Here is a 19001-nt window from a genome sequence, read left to right as displayed (position 1 = left end):
ATTTCGACCTCAGACATAAATGAAAGGAAAAGTTAGATATAATAAATGAATTAATAAAGATGGGAAGCATGGTAGAGAGCAGAAAGAGAAGTTTGCAAGAGTGACGTGGCAGAAGCTGGGAGAGGTCTTTATTCAGCAGTGGGCTCCGAATAGCTGGCGTGTGTGCGTGCGTGCGTGTGTGTGATTCACCATGGTCTTGGATCACGTGTTGGACTCGTGATCGACAGCTAACCCCCCAACCCCCCGGAGTAAGCTCAGAGCTCATATATGACCGAACTATAGGTAATGTTGTGACCTTACACGCACACACACACCCAACTCCCCGCCCACGAGAGTTGGAGTAACAACTCGCAGCGCAGCGATACTGAAATTATTTCAGCCCTGGGCGGGATTCGAACCCGGACCGCCGTAGTGACAGCCGGGAATTCTAACCACTGTGTGTGTGTGTGTGTGTGTATGCACATGTATGTATATACTGCAATATATATATATATATATATATATATATATATATATATATATATATACCGGGTGCGGCAGGCATTTGAGAACACACCTTATCGGTGACATAGTATTCTAGATCCCACAGTTAACTTTTATCATTATCATTATTATCATTATTATTATTATTATTATTATTATTACTATTATTATTATTACATACATACATACATACATATACCAAGGCTTTTTCCCCCTTCCAAGGGAGGTAGCCAAAAAGGGAAAGGCATAAAAACACTCCCACCCATTTCATCCCTAAATACACTCCACACCCCTCCCACCCTTCCTCTCATCTGAGCACCTCCTGGATGACGGGTCATCCCTGCACCCTGCCCACCGCCCTGGGTCAGAAGCAGTGTCGCAAGACACAGTACATCCACAGCGAGGCCGCTTCATTTAATCGGCGACCCCCCCTCTCCGTCCCCCTTTGCATATAAGGCGAGGACGGGGAGAAATCCCTTCGGGCTGCGTCAAAATTTACTCACACATACTACCCCACCCCCCACTTCCCCGCCCATTCCTCCTCATGCAGTCACAACATCATCCATATACAACCATTATTATTAATATTATTTTATCCAGGCTGAACATAGTGGAAACGAGGATCACTCAGGTAATTAAGAGGCATGGTGTAATCGTCTCCTTGATGAAGAGGCATGCTGTAATTGTCTCCTTGGCTGCAGGGCACTCTGACTCCGAGATCGCTGCATTCCTAAATGTCGCCAGGTCGTTCGTTTTCAAAGGTCGGAAAGAGATTGATGCTGCCAGTGGCGATGTGGTAACCGTTTCTCCTGATGTTAATCCTTTCGACTATTACCCCTGGGGCGTTGCTGAGAGGGCCTCCAATATGCATCCACACAACACCGTTGCAACTCTCCAGCAAGCTACTGTAGCTGCGATGGCAAACATTCCCAAGCCCCACCTCATTACTGCCTGCCAGCTGTTTACATGTCGTCTAGAAGCTGTCATTGCGAATGATGGCGGTTTCATCGAATGAATACATGCATTGGGTAGGTATTCACCTGTACAGAAGAGTAAATGGGACTGAAATGCTCTATCTAGTGTCATTTTCCTTATTCCACGGACGTTCCTTTGTTCTCAAATACCTGCTGCACCCTCTACAGTATATACATAAATGTATGTATATATATATATATATATATATATATATATATATATATATATATATATATATATATGTGCACTGAAAACCCACTATTATTTGGATTTGAAAAGAAGGAAATAACGAATTTCCGTATATTTCGATCACTTGCTGTGATCCTCTTCAAGCGGAACACAGACAAGAGAACATACAAATCTTATATACAGATGAGAGAGGTAAAGTTAGGGAACATGGACAAGACATCTCATGTGGCATCAATATTGTTGCGCGGGTTTTGTGGCAAATCGTCCGCTTTTACAATATGAGGAAATAATTTATTAACTGCCAAATTATTTCCTCATATTGTAAAAGCGGACGATTTGCCACAAAACCCGCGCAACAATATAGATGCCACATGAGATGTCTTGTCCATGTTCCCTAACTTTACCTCTCTCATCTGTATATAAGATTTGTATGTTCTCTTGTCTATGTATTCCGCTTGAAGAGGATCACAGCAAGTGATCGAAATATACGGAAATTCGTTATTTCCTTCTTTTCTTAAATCCAAATAATAGTGGGTTTTTAGTGCAATTACTAATGTGTAACGACATTACTGGACAGTGATATATATATATATATATATATATATATATATATATATATATATATGTATATATATGCAGAAAAAAAACACTGGGAAACCACTGCATATTATTTTCACGTGTGCCTTGTGAATTACTGCAATATATATATATATATATTTTTTTTTTTCAATAATTTTGCATCATCCGTAAAGAAGCTCATATAACTTTCAATTCCTTTATCCATATCATTGATATATACAGCAAACATTATTGGGGCCAGAACTGTTCCTTGTGGAACTCCACTAATCACTTCATCCTAATTAGAGTGTTTGTCTCTTATCACCACTCATTTTTTTTTTTTCCATGCGAGAAGTCTTCCATCCACTTCAGCAGTTTGCCCTGTATTCCTTCTGCAGTTTCTAATTTCTTTAGTAATTTCTTATGTGGCACCTTATCAAAAGCTTTTTTCAGGTCTAGAAATGCACAATCAGCCCATTCATCTCTTTCTTGTATTACATCTATTAGCCTTGAATAGAAACACATTAAGTTTGTGATGCATGATCGTCCTTGTCTAAATCTTAATTGCCTTGGATTTAGTACCTTTTTTAATGCATTACCCATCTAACTTTGATTATTCTTTCACAAATTTTACCTATCGTACTTATAAGAGAGACCAGTCTATAGTTAGTAGGGTCTTCCTTGTTTCCCTCTTTATATATCGGTACTATATTTGTTTTTTCCCATCTTTGAACTTTTCCCTCTTTCAATGAACTGTTAGTTCATTCCTGCATTCTCTCAAAATCCGGTTTGCTATTTCATCTGGTCCATGCGATTTTCTGACATCGAAATTACTCAAGTGATTCATTATTTCATTCCTTGTTACTTCTATCTCTTTTATAGGGGGGACTTTCTCCTCCCACTCGATATCTCTAAGTTGTATGTTCTCCCTCGTAAACACCGATTCAAAATGCTTGTTCATTATTTCTACCATTTCTATTTCCTTTGTGTATTCAACTCCTCCTTGTCGTAGTTTCTCTAATTCTTGTTTGTTTTTCAGTTTATTGTTTACAAATCTGTAAAATAGTTTTCGCTGATCTTTACATTTTTCTATTACATCTTTTTCGTATTTTCTCTTTTCTTCTCTGCACACTTGTACATATTCATTTCTATAACTAGTTTATATTTTCTATTTTTCAGGTCTTTTGTCTTTTTTCCTTTTTATCCAAGCTTTATCTCATTTGTCTTTTAACTCCCAATTTTTGTTGTTGTACCAACACTTTACATGTTCTTTTTCTTGTTTTTGTCTTGGGACATAATTTTCCACTCCTTCTTTACCAATTTTTGTCAAAATATTCCATTTCTCTTCTACTGTTGTTTCCTCCTTGTGTATCCTTTCCCAGTCTGCTTTTTGAAAGAATTCTCTTGTTTTATCATTTTTTTTTCATACATCAATCTTCCCTTTCTATATTGTTCGTTTTTTTCCATGTATTTTTCCTCATTTAGTTCCAGTTCAACCCATATGTGGTCACTTTTAATTATTGGTGTCTTGTATTGAATATTGTCCGTTATTTCGGGTTCTGATGTGATTATTAGGTCTAGTCTCGATGGTTCTCCCTCATTTCTATATCTAGTATTCTCTTGTATCCATTGCGCCATTGTATGTTCTATAATCATATCAAGTAGTACATTTTCCCATAGGTCGTCTCCACCCTTCACTTTCATCTCTTCCCGGCAGATTTCTTTACAACCAAAGTCACCCATTATAACTATTCTTCCTCCATCTTCCATTATCTTATATAGTGTTATCCATGTGTCTTCTAACATATTTTGTGTTCTCTCTCTTCCCATGAAGCCGTTTTAGGAGGTACCTAATTCATTACAAACTTCCTGCTCTTCCCATCCCTGTCTTCCACTTCCATCATGATTATCTCTATTCTTTCCATATGTGACATTCATCACATTTATATCCATCTTAGTCAGGAACATAACTCCACCACCTCTCTGTTTCTAATCCAATAATTATATGCACCATGTCCTACACTGTTGGGTGGTAGTGGACCTTCCAATTTTGTCTCTACAATTCCCATTATGTCCGGTTCTTTTTCCTTCAGATAATCATTCAGTTTGTTCAAACCTGTTATTAAGCCATCTATATTTGTGTAAGACACTTTTAATTTTCTGCTACTTCCATCGTGTTTTCTGTTTTCCTTCCGTTTTTCTCTGCTATGAACCATTTCCTCACTTTCATATCCACTACTCTCTAATATAATTTCTCTTTGTCTGACTCCGTTCTTTTCTCGTTTTTTTTCCTTAGCTTCTAGTATTTTTGTTTTCTCATCCTCTCTTTCCTCTTCATTCATTTCTCTTTTTATCCATACCTGTTTATACTGATCACTTTCTGCTAGTTTTCCTGTTTTTGCTAAGATATTCTCTGATGTCGTTTGTGACCTAAATTTAACCTTAATTAGTCTGGTCTTATCTGTGTTGCATTTCCCTATTCTATATATTTCTTCAATTTCTTTACCTGTTTCTTGTTCATACTATTGAACTACTAATAACTTGTTTACCTTTTTCTTCTCCTCTTTTACTCTTGTAGTCCTATATGGATTATGCTTCTCTTCCATCCCTAATATAATTATACATTTCTTTTTGTCCGCCAAGTCTCTTACTATACTCTCCTTCTCTTTCATCACTTTAATATCTGTGTCCTTAGTTTGTTCTTTCATCTGTCGTGTCACTATATCAATAAATGCAATTTTGTTGTTCTCTTGCACTTTTCTCTAACCCTGTGTTTCTTTTGCTATGGACTCTTTATTCTCTTTGTTTTCTTCTTTAATTCCTCATTCTCATATTTTACTTCTTTTAACTGCCTTTTTAATTTTTCTATTTGTTTAGATTTCGGTTCTCCTTCTTTAGTTCTTCCATTTTATCAACTCTTTGCGTAATCCGTGTAAGTTGGCTGAACCTAACTTCCCAGTGTTCGATCATTTTCTCTAGTTTTTCCTCTAGACTTGCTAATCGGGAGAGGTTGGCATCCCATCCCTCATTAAATCAATGGAAATTATTATCTTCACTTTCTATTGTGTTGTTCTTATCTATATTTCTAATCTTTGTGCCTTTACTGATATTTTCGACTTCACCTGCGTCGTCTGCAGCCCTCTTGTTGACATTTCTTCTGACGTCCGAGGGAGCCCGTTCGTCTCTTCCACATTTCCTTCCATTTTCCTCAGTAATCCCTCCATTTCTCCTTTTTCTTCGCCTTCCCACTACACCACGAGCTTTCTTTCCCTACTAATACAACAAAGGTACTCCCTCGTCGTTGAGATCGACGAAACTTGAAATTTTCCTGGAGTTCCAAAATTCGCTGTCACTTCGACCGACGTGTGTGTGTGTATTCACCTTGGTCTTTGGATCACGTGTTGGACTCGTGATCGACATCTATTTCCCTCCCGGAAGAGAGCTCAGAGCTCGTATAACCGATCTATGGGTAATGCTATGACCTTACACACACACAATTTCCCGCCCACGAGAGTCGGAGTAACGACTCGAAGCGCAGCGATACCGAAATAATTTCGGCCCTGGGCAGGATTCGAACCAGGTACTGCCGCACCTCCGTACTGGCAGTCCAGTACTCTATCAACCGCGCCACCGATTCGTGTGTGTGTGTGTGTGTGTGTGTGTGTGTGTGTATTCAGCTACTTCCTTGGGATTTTTTGCCAGAAAAAAGTGCGTACCGTATTTTCCGGCGTATAGTGCGCGACTTTTTTCCGTTGGAAGGTCCTAAAAATGGGGGGTGCGCGTTATCCGGTGGTGCACATTATCTACGGCCTACGATAAAAATTCTGCGGCTGTGTGTGTAATTTTTTTCACAACAACGTGACGATGTTGGCCGTCACAAAGTCGGGACGGCACACTTCTCCGTGACGTTCCGTGAGAACAAGAAGAACAGTCATGGTGACATGAAAGAATACGCCAGCATGGGCTATATAAATATTTGGTATAGGTAGGTATCTATCGAATCTTATTTTTCATGTTTAAATAGGCCTAAACACCATGAAACATGATCAATATTCATGATATTTGCCCATGTTCACAGCATCCTAGTTTGAATTTTTATGTTGGCTTTGTTGCTTCACTTTAGGTACGGTACAAATTCCGTTGCGGCCGTTCATAAACTCGTGTCAAACACCTGACTACAACACCCTCTTTCGGGAGTTATATTAACTAAACGTCACCTCGATGAGAGACTGTCCTATTTCACCACTGTCATTGTAGGTTCAAAGCTAAAACGAAACAGTCTGTAGTTTGTTTCAGTATTAAATAAAAAATGGTAAAGACGAATTATTTCCTCAAGATATAACATGAAAATTTTCTGTAAAAATCCCGAAATTTTTCTGTATATTTTACTTCCAATAAACTTTTTTTAGATCATATTTCCTACAAACTTTTTAAGCTACAAAGTAATAAGGGACCAACGCACAACATGAGTCATATACCGGTACATGTAGTTCCGACTTTTTCTTAGTTGTTTGCTGATTGATGCCTAAACTGACACTTAATTTAGTGACAAATCAACAGATTTCCCAGCGGTGGCTCTAGCCAATGAAAAATACTTCTCCATGTAACCTCGTTCACATGATACTAAGTAATTAATCGCCGTTATTTCATTGGTTTATTTTTACTAACATTAATTATCGTAATCTATGCAAATATTTGGGATCCGTAAAACAGCACTGGTACCAACATCATGAACGTTGGCCGTTTTAGCTCACCCGAAATATGCGAGATCAGGGCCGAGATTGACAGTTCTATTGCCAATCTAGCCTACACTAAACACCCTCTTGCGAGAGTTTGTTAAACTAAACGTCACTTCAGTAAAGACACTTATGAATCGAAACATAGTTGCTGCATGGCGATAAAAACTTGTACACGGTGATAAAAACTTGAACACGGTGATAAAAACTTGTAAAATGAATTATTCCCTCAGGATAGTAAATTAAAAAATGTCTGTAAAAATCCGAAATTTTTCATGTACATTTTGTATTCAATAAACTTTTCATGGCTCAAATTTCCCACAAAACAATGGAACAACGCAAGCAGGAGTCGCATACATGCAGTTCACGAGCTTTAGCCACCAGTGACTTTTCCTGGCATGCGCGTTATACGTCGGTGCGCGCTATCTGTGTACTGAGATAACGAAGTGCATGTGTGTGCATTATAACCCGATGTGCATTTTAAGCCGGAAAATACGGTACATTTCTGACCGTTGCTGTCAAGCGAATGGTGATCAATGCACAGTATTTACATACGAGTATTTGAATGACTGTTAGAAATTATTCCGTCCATATTGACGCAGCTGTGATGGGTCCCATTGAGCCACCCCCACCCCACCCCACCCCTAGGAGAGTTGCAGCCTCCATACCTCACCACGGTATAAGCGCTTAATCCTGTTTGGTAAGGCTGTATGTAGAATGAAGTCTGAAACCAATGCTAACAGCTCGAGCATACAGATTAGGTACCAGCATATATATGCGACTCTGATACACCGCGCCTCTGAAGTCTGCCGTTGTGGAAATAGGTTGGAAAGCCATGAAAGTATTTTATATACTTACCGGGTATAGAACCCAGTCCTGCCGAATTCCGAGGCAGGAACGTTAGTAGCTGCTGCTCCAATATAAACAGATAAATTAATGCCAAAATAAATGCAAAGAAATGTCCACTTTTCATCAAGACCATGTCTTTCCCATATTCTTTCGTCTCGAATGAAAAATTATGATAACGGTATTTATCTAAAATTTTGACAGAAATATTCAACGCTTGTATACTTCCGGACGGGTCTCACTAAACGCCGACCAAAGTCGACCAAAGCCGACCAATGATGGTTTTTTATCAAATGCATAATTTATATATAAGAAATAGCATATGGTTGCATTATTTGACCTATTTTCTTTAAAATGTATGATTGCCATGTAAAATCATCAAAGAGAAGTTACTTTTTTATCCTCTGTAAAATTACCAACCGGCAACCAACGCCGACCAAACCCAAACAGTGACGGCTTTTGCTCAAATGACAAAAACGTATTCTCTTTGATGATTTTACATGGAAGTTACACATTTTAAAGAAAATAGGTCAAATAATGCAACCATATGCTATTTTTTATATATAAATTATGCAATTGGGCAAAAACCGTCATTGTGTGGTTTTGGTCGGCTTTGGTCGACTTTGGTCGGCGTTTAGTGAGACCGCTTCCGGACAGTATCGCACCGAAAGAGATAGTGAACATGTTATTTACGAAGGATGTCAGAATGGAGGAATAGTGGAAGTTTAAAAGTAATTAATGTTATTCCTCACTGGAAATTAGTTTTCTATCATACAATAATGTTGCGTGACTGTGGTCAGTAAGGACATTAATGCCTATAGGCTGGAGTATTAACTTCAGTCAGTTCCATATAAAGGGCTGAACAGCTTGATCAACAGGAAGTAATATGATGATGAATTCAGAGTCGTAATTGATAACAAAACCTATAATAATAATAATGACATAAGTAATGTGAAAAAGTCAGAATAAATTGATAAGGCCCGCCAAAGGATAATTAACCTGAACCTTGATTCAGTTTTAAAAAATCTGAATTACACAGTTCCATTTGTATTTTACCTCCTATCGCTTTGACACTAACGCTTGTACTTTATATGAATGAATGATAGTGAATATGAAAGTTGTCGAAATGCTCAACAGGAGAAACAGCTTAATCATGTACATGTCAACTTGTATAATAAGTATACCACAGTATTATTAGTCATTATGCTTTTGACTACAAAGACTTTTGTCATCCTCCACTTGCTTTGTCTCATACAATTACCCTATAACCAGTTACACAGGAATTCGATTACTTAAAAATGTTCTATACTTATAATTACGTCCTATATTTCTTACACCAAACTATACGTGTCACATCCTTAGTTAATGCTAATTCAATATAGTTCATCGTAGATTTTAAACGCTGAGTACATGAACCTGTACTCAGTTTATATTTGGATATACAACAGAAATAGCATTATAATCGAAAATATTTGAAAATTCAGAAAATTAATCAAAATTCATGAGTGATTGAATTTACTCTGTGCCAAGCCTTTCTACACTACATTTGGCTACTCTGATTAATACATTTTCACTCTTTAATATTTTGTTATTATCGAACCGGTAACTGAAATGACAGTTGACAACAGTGTTAAAACATTTGGCTGTTGCATTTTATTGTTCTTTTTTACAATAATTATAGGCTGTAAACTTCAATATATTATAATTTATCATTATATATGAATAAATAAATACATTTCACTTTTCCGTACATTTTCAAACATATTTTGAATGTGACATGAAATACAAATTCTTTACAGCGAAATATTATTGGAACAAAATGTAAACAACAATATGCTATTCGAGTCTGGTGCCTTGGTTGGGAAACGTTAGAGGATGAGAGAAGTACGGCAGCATCGGTGCCGGATTTTAGCAATTTGATTTATATGATTGTGACCAATGTAGACGCTCCCATCAATTTTACCAGTAGTCCTTATTAAATGTGAATACCCTTCTTCCTGGTAGAGTGACCTTGATTTTATAAGGTTGAAAGACAAGAACTGAAGAAGTGATACGTGGTGACCCAGAAGCAGTAGAATTTCGTCGTCAGAATTTCATGGTAGCTTGTGTAAGTATTATTTTGTTGTTTATTTTTATAAGTATTTCTTGTTACATTACTTCATACCCATTTCCGGTGTAATGACTGCAACCGTATCTTGTCAAAGTACTAATGTTTGAGTGATTACGAGTAGAGAGGATGAATGAATGTTCGCTTTCACTGCATGAGCATTTCCGTGGTCAGTTTCGTATGCAATGGTGTTAAAGTTACTACATCTTGGCAGTAGTTTAGTAATTGAAAAGTGAGTGTACTAACAGAATGGGGTGCAGTATTTTTTCAAGTTTGATTGCTTAAAAGTATTGGTAATCATAATCATTATATCCACATTTTCAATTGACCTCCAAATTCTCAAACATTTTGAATGAAGAGTATTGTAGGTGAGTAATAAGTTCTTGCAGAAGTAGCTTGTGTGTACTTCATTGACAAGATAGGATTTTTTAGATTTTCACTGATAGTTGTATTTCTATAGGACCACTTATAGATCCAGCTGGGGAACTCGAGAGTGACCCAACTAAAATGGCAGAGTTGCTCAGACTGCAATATGAAAGGGTGTTTAGTGAACCAAAGGACCATATGAAGGTAATGGATCCACATACCTTCTTCAATGAACACCAGGTGACACCACACCAACTGTCATCAGTAAAGATTTCCACAGAGGAGATAATAGTGGCCATTAACGAGATTGCACCAAATGGGTTCCATGCCCAGGACCAGGACCAGGGTTCCATGCCCAGGACCAGATGGGTTCCATGCCCAACTGCTAAAAAACTGCAAGCACCAACTAACAGTACCCCTGAAACTGTTATGGGAAATGTCCCTACAAACAGGACATGTACCACGAGCCCTCAAAAATGGCACAATTACCCCTATACATAAAGGGGGTAGCAAAGGCATTGCCAAGAATTACAGGCCAGTGGTATTAACATCCCATTTAATTAAAATTATGGAAAGGGTAGTGCGGAAAGCCATCGTTGAATATCTGGAAACCATAGAGGCATTCAACAATGGCCAACATGGATTCAGACAAGGACACTCATGCCTCTCTCAATTACTTGCCCATTATGATAAAATACTAGATGACACCAAAGATGGGGACAACGTGGATGTCATATACCTTGATTTTGCAAAAGCATTCGATAAGGTGGACCATGGGATCCTTTTGCACAAAATGCGAGCACTTGGTATATGCGGAGCCCTAGGCAAATGGCTCCACAGTTTCCTATCCGATAGGATACAGCGAGTGAATGTACAGGGTACTTCTTCACAGGCAAGCAGGGTTGTTAGCGGTGTTCCCCAAGGTACTGTACTGGGTCCCCTACTATTCCTCATCATGATAGGGGACATAGACAGGGACCTTAAATACTCTACAGCGACATCCTTTGCCGATGACACGTGAATCGAACTGAAGATACGTACGCAACAAGATGCCGATAATATAACCTACAGCAAGACCTCAATGAAATTCTGAGGTGGGCGGAGGTGAACAACATGGCACTGAACGGGGAAAAGTTCGAACTTCTGCGCTATGGTCACCATCTGGATCTAAAGATCTCAACACACTACTACTGTGGCCAGCAAGAGATCATTGCGAAAGATGTAGTGAAAGATCTGGGAGTGAGCATGAGCAGTGATGCCTCCTTCTCCCATCACATAAGCCAAGCAACGTCCAAAGCGAGGCGTCTAGCAGGGTGGATACTTCGTACCTTCCAGACAAGAAGTCCAAGATGTATGCTGACCCTGTGGAAATCATTAGTCTTACCACACCTAGAATACTGCTGCCAGCTCTGGTCTCCCCAGAAAGTATCAGAAATCATGGAGATCGAAGGGCCCCAAAGGACCTTCACCAACAAAATACATGGGCTCCAGGAACTGAACTACTGGGAGAGACTGAAGGAGTTGCAGTTGTTTTCTCTCCAACGACGCAGGGAACGCTACATCATCATCTACGTCTGGAAGGTATTAGAAAAGAAGGTGCCCAACACCGGCATACAAGTATCAGTCCACCAAAGAAGAGGGAGGCTATGTTATGTGAGGACCACTCCCGGTTCAACACTAAACATAAAAGTCCAGAATTCATAACTGAGAAACATGTCAGGGGTGTCTCCAGACACCTTCAAAAAACATCTGGATATATGGTTGGCCAAAATACCAGACCAACCACCAACACCAGGATACATCAGCCCCAACGCCAATCGTCTGACCGATTGGACAATTGATGTGAGGGAGCTACCTGGTCACAGTGGGACTCCAGTCTAGCTGCGTCGATCACCGACAGAAATCTTCTAAGTGTATCTAATAAATACTTGTCTTTTAACTATCTTATTTGTTCTGCATAGTTCATAGTCTTATTCACTTCACACATTTCTTATATCCATTTAAAGAAAAAATTATAAAACAGCTAAGTATATTCCCTTAATTTTTCCATAGAAATTCAGAAGAATGTGAAAGGGTTATAGTATGATACCACTGGAACATACAGATGTCTGTCAAAAGAGTATAAGAAATTAATATCCTTTACTCTTTAGGTCTTTATATGCATATATGCTTTATATGCATATCTTTATATGCATATCTTTAGGTCTTTATATGCATATTAATATCCTTTACTCTTTACTCTTTATATGCAAAGGGGGACGGAGAGGGGGGGTCGCCGATTAAATGAAGCGGCCTTGCTGTGGATGTACTGTGTCTTGCGACACTGCTTCTGACCCAGGGCGGTGGGCAGGGTTCAGGGATGACCCGTCATCCAGGAGGTGCTCAGATGAGAGGAAGGGTGGGAGGGGTGTGGAGTGTATTTGGGGATGAAATGGGTGGGAGTGTTTTTATGCCTTTCCCTTTGTGGCTACCTCCCTTGGAAGGGGGAAAAAGCCTTGGTATATGTATGTATGTACTCTTTAGGTCAAATTAGTTGTATTATTGTTTATTTAGTTCTTTGTATATGAAAATCATCAGTATTTGGTTAAGTAATAAGTCAGACATGGCTATCCAATCTAAATGTGGCTCCTCTAGATTTTATTCATTTTTTATTTATCTATTGTGCACCAAACTATCAAACATCTTTTATAGAGAAATACCCAGTACATAAGAGTTTGAACTAATGTGAATAAACAGTTCAATTTTTTTTTTTCTTGTTTCTTTGTTCAAGACACAAATCTGAAGGAAGTTGTACTAGAGTGCATGTGCAGTAATCTTGACTCTTGTTTATACAATTTTCTTTTTCAGACACTCTTTGCAACATGAATGGGATAAGCACAGAGGATGACTCTGGCTCACAACAGGACCAGGTGTGCTGCCTTGTGGATGCAGGAGAACGTTGTACTAGGTTGGCTGGTAATGCAGCATATAACAAAAGAATTCAGAAAACTGTTGCCCAGAGGAAACTACGATTGCACATGGATTCATCAGTAAGTTTTTGACAAGTGTATTCATTACTATGTTCATGTTTACAGTGTTCTTATTGTTGGAGTTTTTTTCCATAATTTGACAGTTTGTTTACATTGATCTCACAATTTCTAATTCTAGATCATTGCGTCTCAGTCATGATTTTGACTTTTTTTGAATTGTTCAATATCTGTAGTGTCAAGTTAGCTGGGATACTGCAGCTAAAAATTCATACCTGATGTTTTCCTCTCATGTTAATGGTTAGAAAAAACTTACAATATTGAAATGGATAGGTTACCACATCTTTAAAATATATATATATATTTGAGTGCTCAAAGAAGGTAGTGGGTGAGAGGAGAGGATCATAAAGTTAAGGAATCATGAAGGAGGGAGGTAAGAGAGGATTGGGAGACAGCAAGGCAGAGATGATGTCATTTTAACAACATACATACATATACCAAAGGCAGTGAGAATTAAGATTTTTTTTTTTTTTTTTTTTTTTTTTTTTTTTTTTTCCTCTAGACAGCTAGACAATCTAGTCAACAAAATCAGCAAACTGGCAGACATGCTAGGTAGTGAGATCTAATGATTGCACCATTGAAATGAGCCAGCTGTATTATTTGATGTAGTAAGCATTGTATTGTTTTGAATTTACCATAAGTAAAAAAAAAATGGGGGGGTTGGAGACTCAGATTGACGTAGTGTTCTTGCAAATTTGTGGAGTTCATTGTCAAGTGAAAAGTGAGTTACTGTACATATTCTTTATCAGAAGAAAGCCACATTAGGTGAACATAACTCATTGCTTTGAAGGAAAGGAATTGGTGATGATAAGGAAGAGAACAAATATGTAAACACCTTAGCTACCAAGGGAAGGCTAAAGATGAATAAATATCCTGGCAAGCTAGATTTAAAGGAAAAGTGTCATTCAGTATCGAAGGAACAAAATAAGATGTAGTAATCAGTAACTTTTCTAATAAGGGTGTGCCAGAGATATGAACAAAACCTGGTAGCTGTCAGAATAAATGGAAAAGTTCCACCTGGTATGTAGATAAAAAAAATTGATGACCTCAAACAAAAATAACAATATTCGACCAAAGGGATTAAGATCATAACTGATACATTATGAAAATTTATTATTTTTTCAGGCACATCACACCTTCATATGCGAGTTCCACAAGGGTGTTATCCAGAGCGTGAGAGTGCGAAGAAAGAGAAGAGATTCTGAGGAAGATTCCGGTGAATTTGATGGTGATCACCCAGATGTTGAACTATTTAATTTACAGGTATAGTATTTAGAATAATTGCACATGTAACAATGGTTTGGTATTAAGAAGTATAGAAAGGGAACAGTGAGGGACTGGGGAAAAGCAGTGTGGATTTAGGAGAGAGAGAGAGAGGAATGAAAAAAAAATAAAGTATGAAAGTTATTATACTCATAGTGCTGTATGGAGCATAGACTTCAAATACAAAGGATGTGGAGAGTTAGATTGAGTGTTTCTGAGAAATATGACAATTCAGATATGAAGGCAAGGCAGAGAATGGGTGGAAGTGAGCTGTAGGATAGGGTAGATCAGGAAGTGCAGAGGTGGTATGAGTATGGAAAGAACTAGCAAAAAGTGTGGAATGTAGAGGTGAATGGAATATATTTGAAAGACAGAATGAGATGTATGAATGGGGTAAAGGGGCGATTTAGATGCATGAGAAATATCTGTTGAGCAGGGAAGACTACAAAAGATAGTGAATGGAGGTCAATTATGAAAGATTGAAGAGAATAGATGGATGATATATGTATGTATTTATATAGTTATAACACTTATTACTGCCCCTTTAATAATGGGTTACTCATGAATATACTTAGGTGATTTGGCATAGAAAGAATGAGTGAGGAAAAACTAGAAAAAATTGTGTGGAAAGTAGATGTGAATAGAGAGAACATCTACTTATATATCAAAACTTGAGTGAACTTGACTTTAAGAAAATAAACTGGATGGATGGATGGGAGATTAGATGGAAGAGGAATGTCCGTTTGGCAAGGAAAGGAGTTCAAAAGGTAGAATTGAATGGATGAAGAAGTGTCACTGCCTGAAGGGATGTTCTTGTTTGTTCTAATTTTCTCAAGCAGATGACTAGGGAGGGGTGACCATGTAATGGAATAATTGGAATAAACCTGTTCTACCTGTAAGGCCCTGCAGGAGAAGGGCTGTATCTTGCTGCACTGCCTTTGATCCAAACATTGTGGTATATGTATGTATTTGGTATTTTACTAGTATTCTGTAAGTGAAGAGAGTAAATGTGGAGTGGAAGGTTTCTTAAGGTTAATGTGGATGAAGGTGAATCTGGGAAGGAAGATGTGGCTTTTTGTAATGCATATGAGCCTGTTAGTGAGAAGAGTGCATAGAAAGTAGGGATAAATGTCAATGTAGTGGTATTGGGAGATCCCAATGCTGGGGTAGGAGATAAACCAATAGACAGAGTGGTTGGAAAGTGTGGAGATCCAGGAAAAATTCATAGTGGAGAGATGATGGCAGAGATGTGTCTAGAAAATTGATGATAGCAAATAGTGTTTAAAAAGAAAGTCAAGCATAAGTACACATAGGAGAGGGTGGTGGATGGATGGGTGGTAGATAGGGCTTTAATTGACTATATAGTGGTAACCAGGGGAAGAGTAGGAAGAGTTTTGGATGTATGTGTTCTAAGGGGAGAGAGTGGGGGAATATCAGATAATTTTTTTATGGAAGGTAAGTTGAGAATGGAGGATAGATGGAGAAAGAGGAAAAGGACAGAAGGTAGGGAGGTGCTTAGATTGAACTACTTAAATGAAAAAAAGGAGTACAAGAAGCTGAGAGAAGAGTGGGAGGGAGTGAAGAAGGAATGGGGATGGTTTAAGGAGGGAGTCACAAGGTGTGCAAAGATGGTGTGTGGAACAAGGAGGATGGGAGGAAATAGAAGGAAGGGTAGTGAGTGGTAGGATGATGAAGCAAAGGAGGTTGTAGAAGAGAAGAAATGAGCATTTGGAGATACGAACCGTGTGAGTTGGACTGGTAGGGGTTTTGTGGGTCAGATTTTTGTGGTAAGATAGATATTTGAGAAAGCTTTAGGAAAAGGTAACTGTTTTTCGGGCTTTTATGGATTTGGAAAAAGCTTATGACAGGGTGTAGAGGAAGGCAATTTGGAAGTATTGCAGATATATGGGATAGGAGGAAAGCTGTTAAGAGCAGTCAAGAGTTTTTATGAGAGTCCTAGCCTTCTGATAGGGGGAGTTTGTGACGTTAAACCATATCATCATCATCAACAGTAGAGCCGATATTAGAATTAGAAATGGAGAGAGTGAGTGGTTTGAGGTAGAGGTGGGACTGCCAGGGATGTGTTATGTCACCTTGGCTGTTCAATTTATACATGGATGGAGTGGTATGAAAGGTAAATGCAAAGGTAGTTGGTCAGGGATTGGAGGTGGTTAAAGAAAATGGAGAAAAATGTGACAAGCCAGTTGTAGTTTGCTAATGACACTGTGCTTGTAGTGGGATCAGAGGAGAGATTAAGGAAGATAGTGACGGAGTTTGGGAAGTTATGCGAAAGAGGGAAGTTGAAGATCAATGTGGGTAAATGTAAGGTGATGGGATATACAAGGGGAGACGATGGCAGTACATTGGAAGTGAGTATTAAAGGAGAAAGACTGGAGGACGTGGATAGCTTAAGATACTTGGGTGCAAATGTGGCAGGAAAGGGAGGAGTGGAATTGGAGATAGAATGTAGATTGAGAGAAGCAAGTAAATGCCTTGGGGGATTAAAAGTGTCGTGAGAAATAGACATTTGGGAATGGATGCTAAGAGGAGATTGAAGGAGTGATTGTGCCGACAGCACTGTATGGGGCAGAAACCTGAAATGTGTTTGAGATGAAATGCCTGAGAAGTATGGGAAGGGGTTACTAGGCTAGATAAAGTGAGAATTGAGGAGGAGGAGAGCAAGGATGGAAAGGGAGTTGGGAGATAGGGTTGATGAATGAGTATTGGGATGGTTAGGACACATGGAAAGAATGAGTGAACAAAGATTAGTAAAAGAGGTGTGGAATGCGGAGATGGGTGTGAACATGAAGGGGCAACCAAGGATGAGATGGATAGATAGGGTAAAAGGGGCATTGAGAAAGAGTGGAATGTCTGTTGAGGAAGGAAGGGAGAAGACAGAAGATAGATGTGAGTGGAGAATGGTTGTGTATGGATGATGCTGCGATGCATGGGAATGGGTAGGGAGTGAGGGAGTATGTGTGAATGATATTTTAATGCAACCCAAAGGGATTTCTCTCCCCCTTCTCTTCTTCTGCATGAGGGGATAGAGAGGGGGGGGTTGCCAATTAAATGAAGCAGCCTTGCTATGGTGTGCTGTGTCTTGCTGCATTGCTTCTGACCCAGGGCAGCGGGCCAGATGTAGGGATGACCTGTCATCCAGGAAGAGCCAAGAAAAGAGGGAGGGAGGGGTAGTGAATGGGAGTGGAGTATGTAGGGGATGAAATGGGTGGGAATGGATTTATGCTTTTGACTTTGGCTACCTCCCTTGTAATGGGGAGGGAGCCATTGGTATATGGTATATGTATGTATTCTGTAAGACGTTATATTTGCAGGTGAATACCTTGAGAAGATACAAGCGCCACTACAAAATACCAACTCGACCAGGCCTCAATAAAGCACAGCTTGTTGATGTAAGTATATTTCTAATTTTGTAACTTATAGAATTGTTGCAATATGATATTCACTAACATAAAATGCCTTGTTTGTTTTAAGTATTGATAATTCTGGATGGATGTACAAGAATATGAACTTGAATGTTATGGTGTGATTGCTTAAAGTAATTAGAAGCCCTTGCTTCTTCATAATGTTTCCATAATCATTCAATTTGCTAATGAGACCAATGATCTACGTGCAAGTTGTGGTTATGCAACATATATAAACAAAATACCATTACAATATTAACAAAATGCATGAGAGTATTGGCTGCATACAATTATATGTTTAAAGCTAAAGGTATTTTTGTGATGTTCTAATAGTCTAGATTCACACAGGTTTCATTTCAATGAAGTTAGCCTCCATTTAAAAAGCATAATGTTGGTATGATAGGGACCAGCAACAGGTACAGTAAGTCCTTATACAGTACATATGCATTCCTGAAAACCTTACCACAAATTGAAATTACTGGATACTAAACCCATTATAACATGTAATAATAGGATATGGCAGATGTACCTTCTCCTTGCTCTTTCCTCTTCAAAACACAAGCGGATACCGTATCTGTGAATTTTTCTTAACATAAATAGAATCGAGGGTAGTAATTACCAAATACCAAAACCAGATAAATACCAGATAAAGAATTACCATATAAGGAGGACTCACTGTACCTGACAATGTTAGTTCCACATTATGGACAAAGATCTATCTCCCCACTGACCATATTCTAAAATTTATCAACACCTTCAGTTCCTACTGATTTCTAGACCAAGCCCAAGATGTGTATCATATATACACACATTAAAGTCCCCCACCCCACGATAAGCACACTTTTTCATGTAAGAAGGGCTGGCAGTTGGTAATTCCACCCCATTTCTTGTATGCCAGTTACACATAATCAAACTGTTAACACCCTTACCCTATGGGGCTGGCTATCAGTCTCTGGACTATGCTAAGATCTCTACTAAATATGACTGTCTATCCATTACTTGTTCTCATAAAGAGACTGACAGCTGGCCT

General features: G+C 38.6%; 2 protein-coding genes across 2 annotated transcripts in view; both read left to right on the top strand.

The window, feature by feature from the left end:
- The first annotated feature begins 9588 nt into the window (after positions 1-9588).
- Sap30 (SIN3-associated polypeptide 30) overlaps positions 9589-19001 on the top strand; it is a 13836-nt gene continuing 4423 nt past the window's right edge. The window contains exons 1-5 of the mRNA XM_076202675.1: positions 9589-9671; positions 9792-9894; positions 13108-13289; positions 14412-14549; positions 17882-17959. Of these exons, the coding sequence (XP_076058790.1) occupies positions 13122-13289; positions 14412-14549; positions 17882-17959 (384 nt within the window). The 5' untranslated portion in view covers positions 9589-9671; positions 9792-9894; positions 13108-13121. The remainder of the gene's footprint in view (positions 9672-9791; positions 9895-13107; positions 13290-14411; positions 14550-17881; positions 17960-19001) is intronic.
- On the top strand, positions 9907-13101 carry LOC143035751 (uncharacterized). Its single transcript, XM_076202674.1, has 2 exons — positions 9907-12410; positions 12784-13101. The coding sequence occupies exon 1, from the start codon at positions 11374-11376 to the stop codon at positions 11962-11964; it is 591 nt and encodes a 196-aa protein (XP_076058789.1). The 5' UTR covers positions 9907-11373; the 3' UTR covers positions 11965-12410; positions 12784-13101.

The sequence above is a fragment of the Oratosquilla oratoria genome, chromosome 19 (genome assembly GCF_046742065.1).
Source record: "Oratosquilla oratoria isolate Oo_2021 chromosome 19, ASM4674206v1, whole genome shotgun sequence".
NCBI lineage: Eukaryota > Metazoa > Arthropoda > Malacostraca > Stomatopoda > Squillidae > Oratosquilla > Oratosquilla oratoria.
The sequence above is the reverse complement of the archived record's forward strand: the minus strand, read 5'-3'. Positions and strand labels throughout refer to the sequence as shown.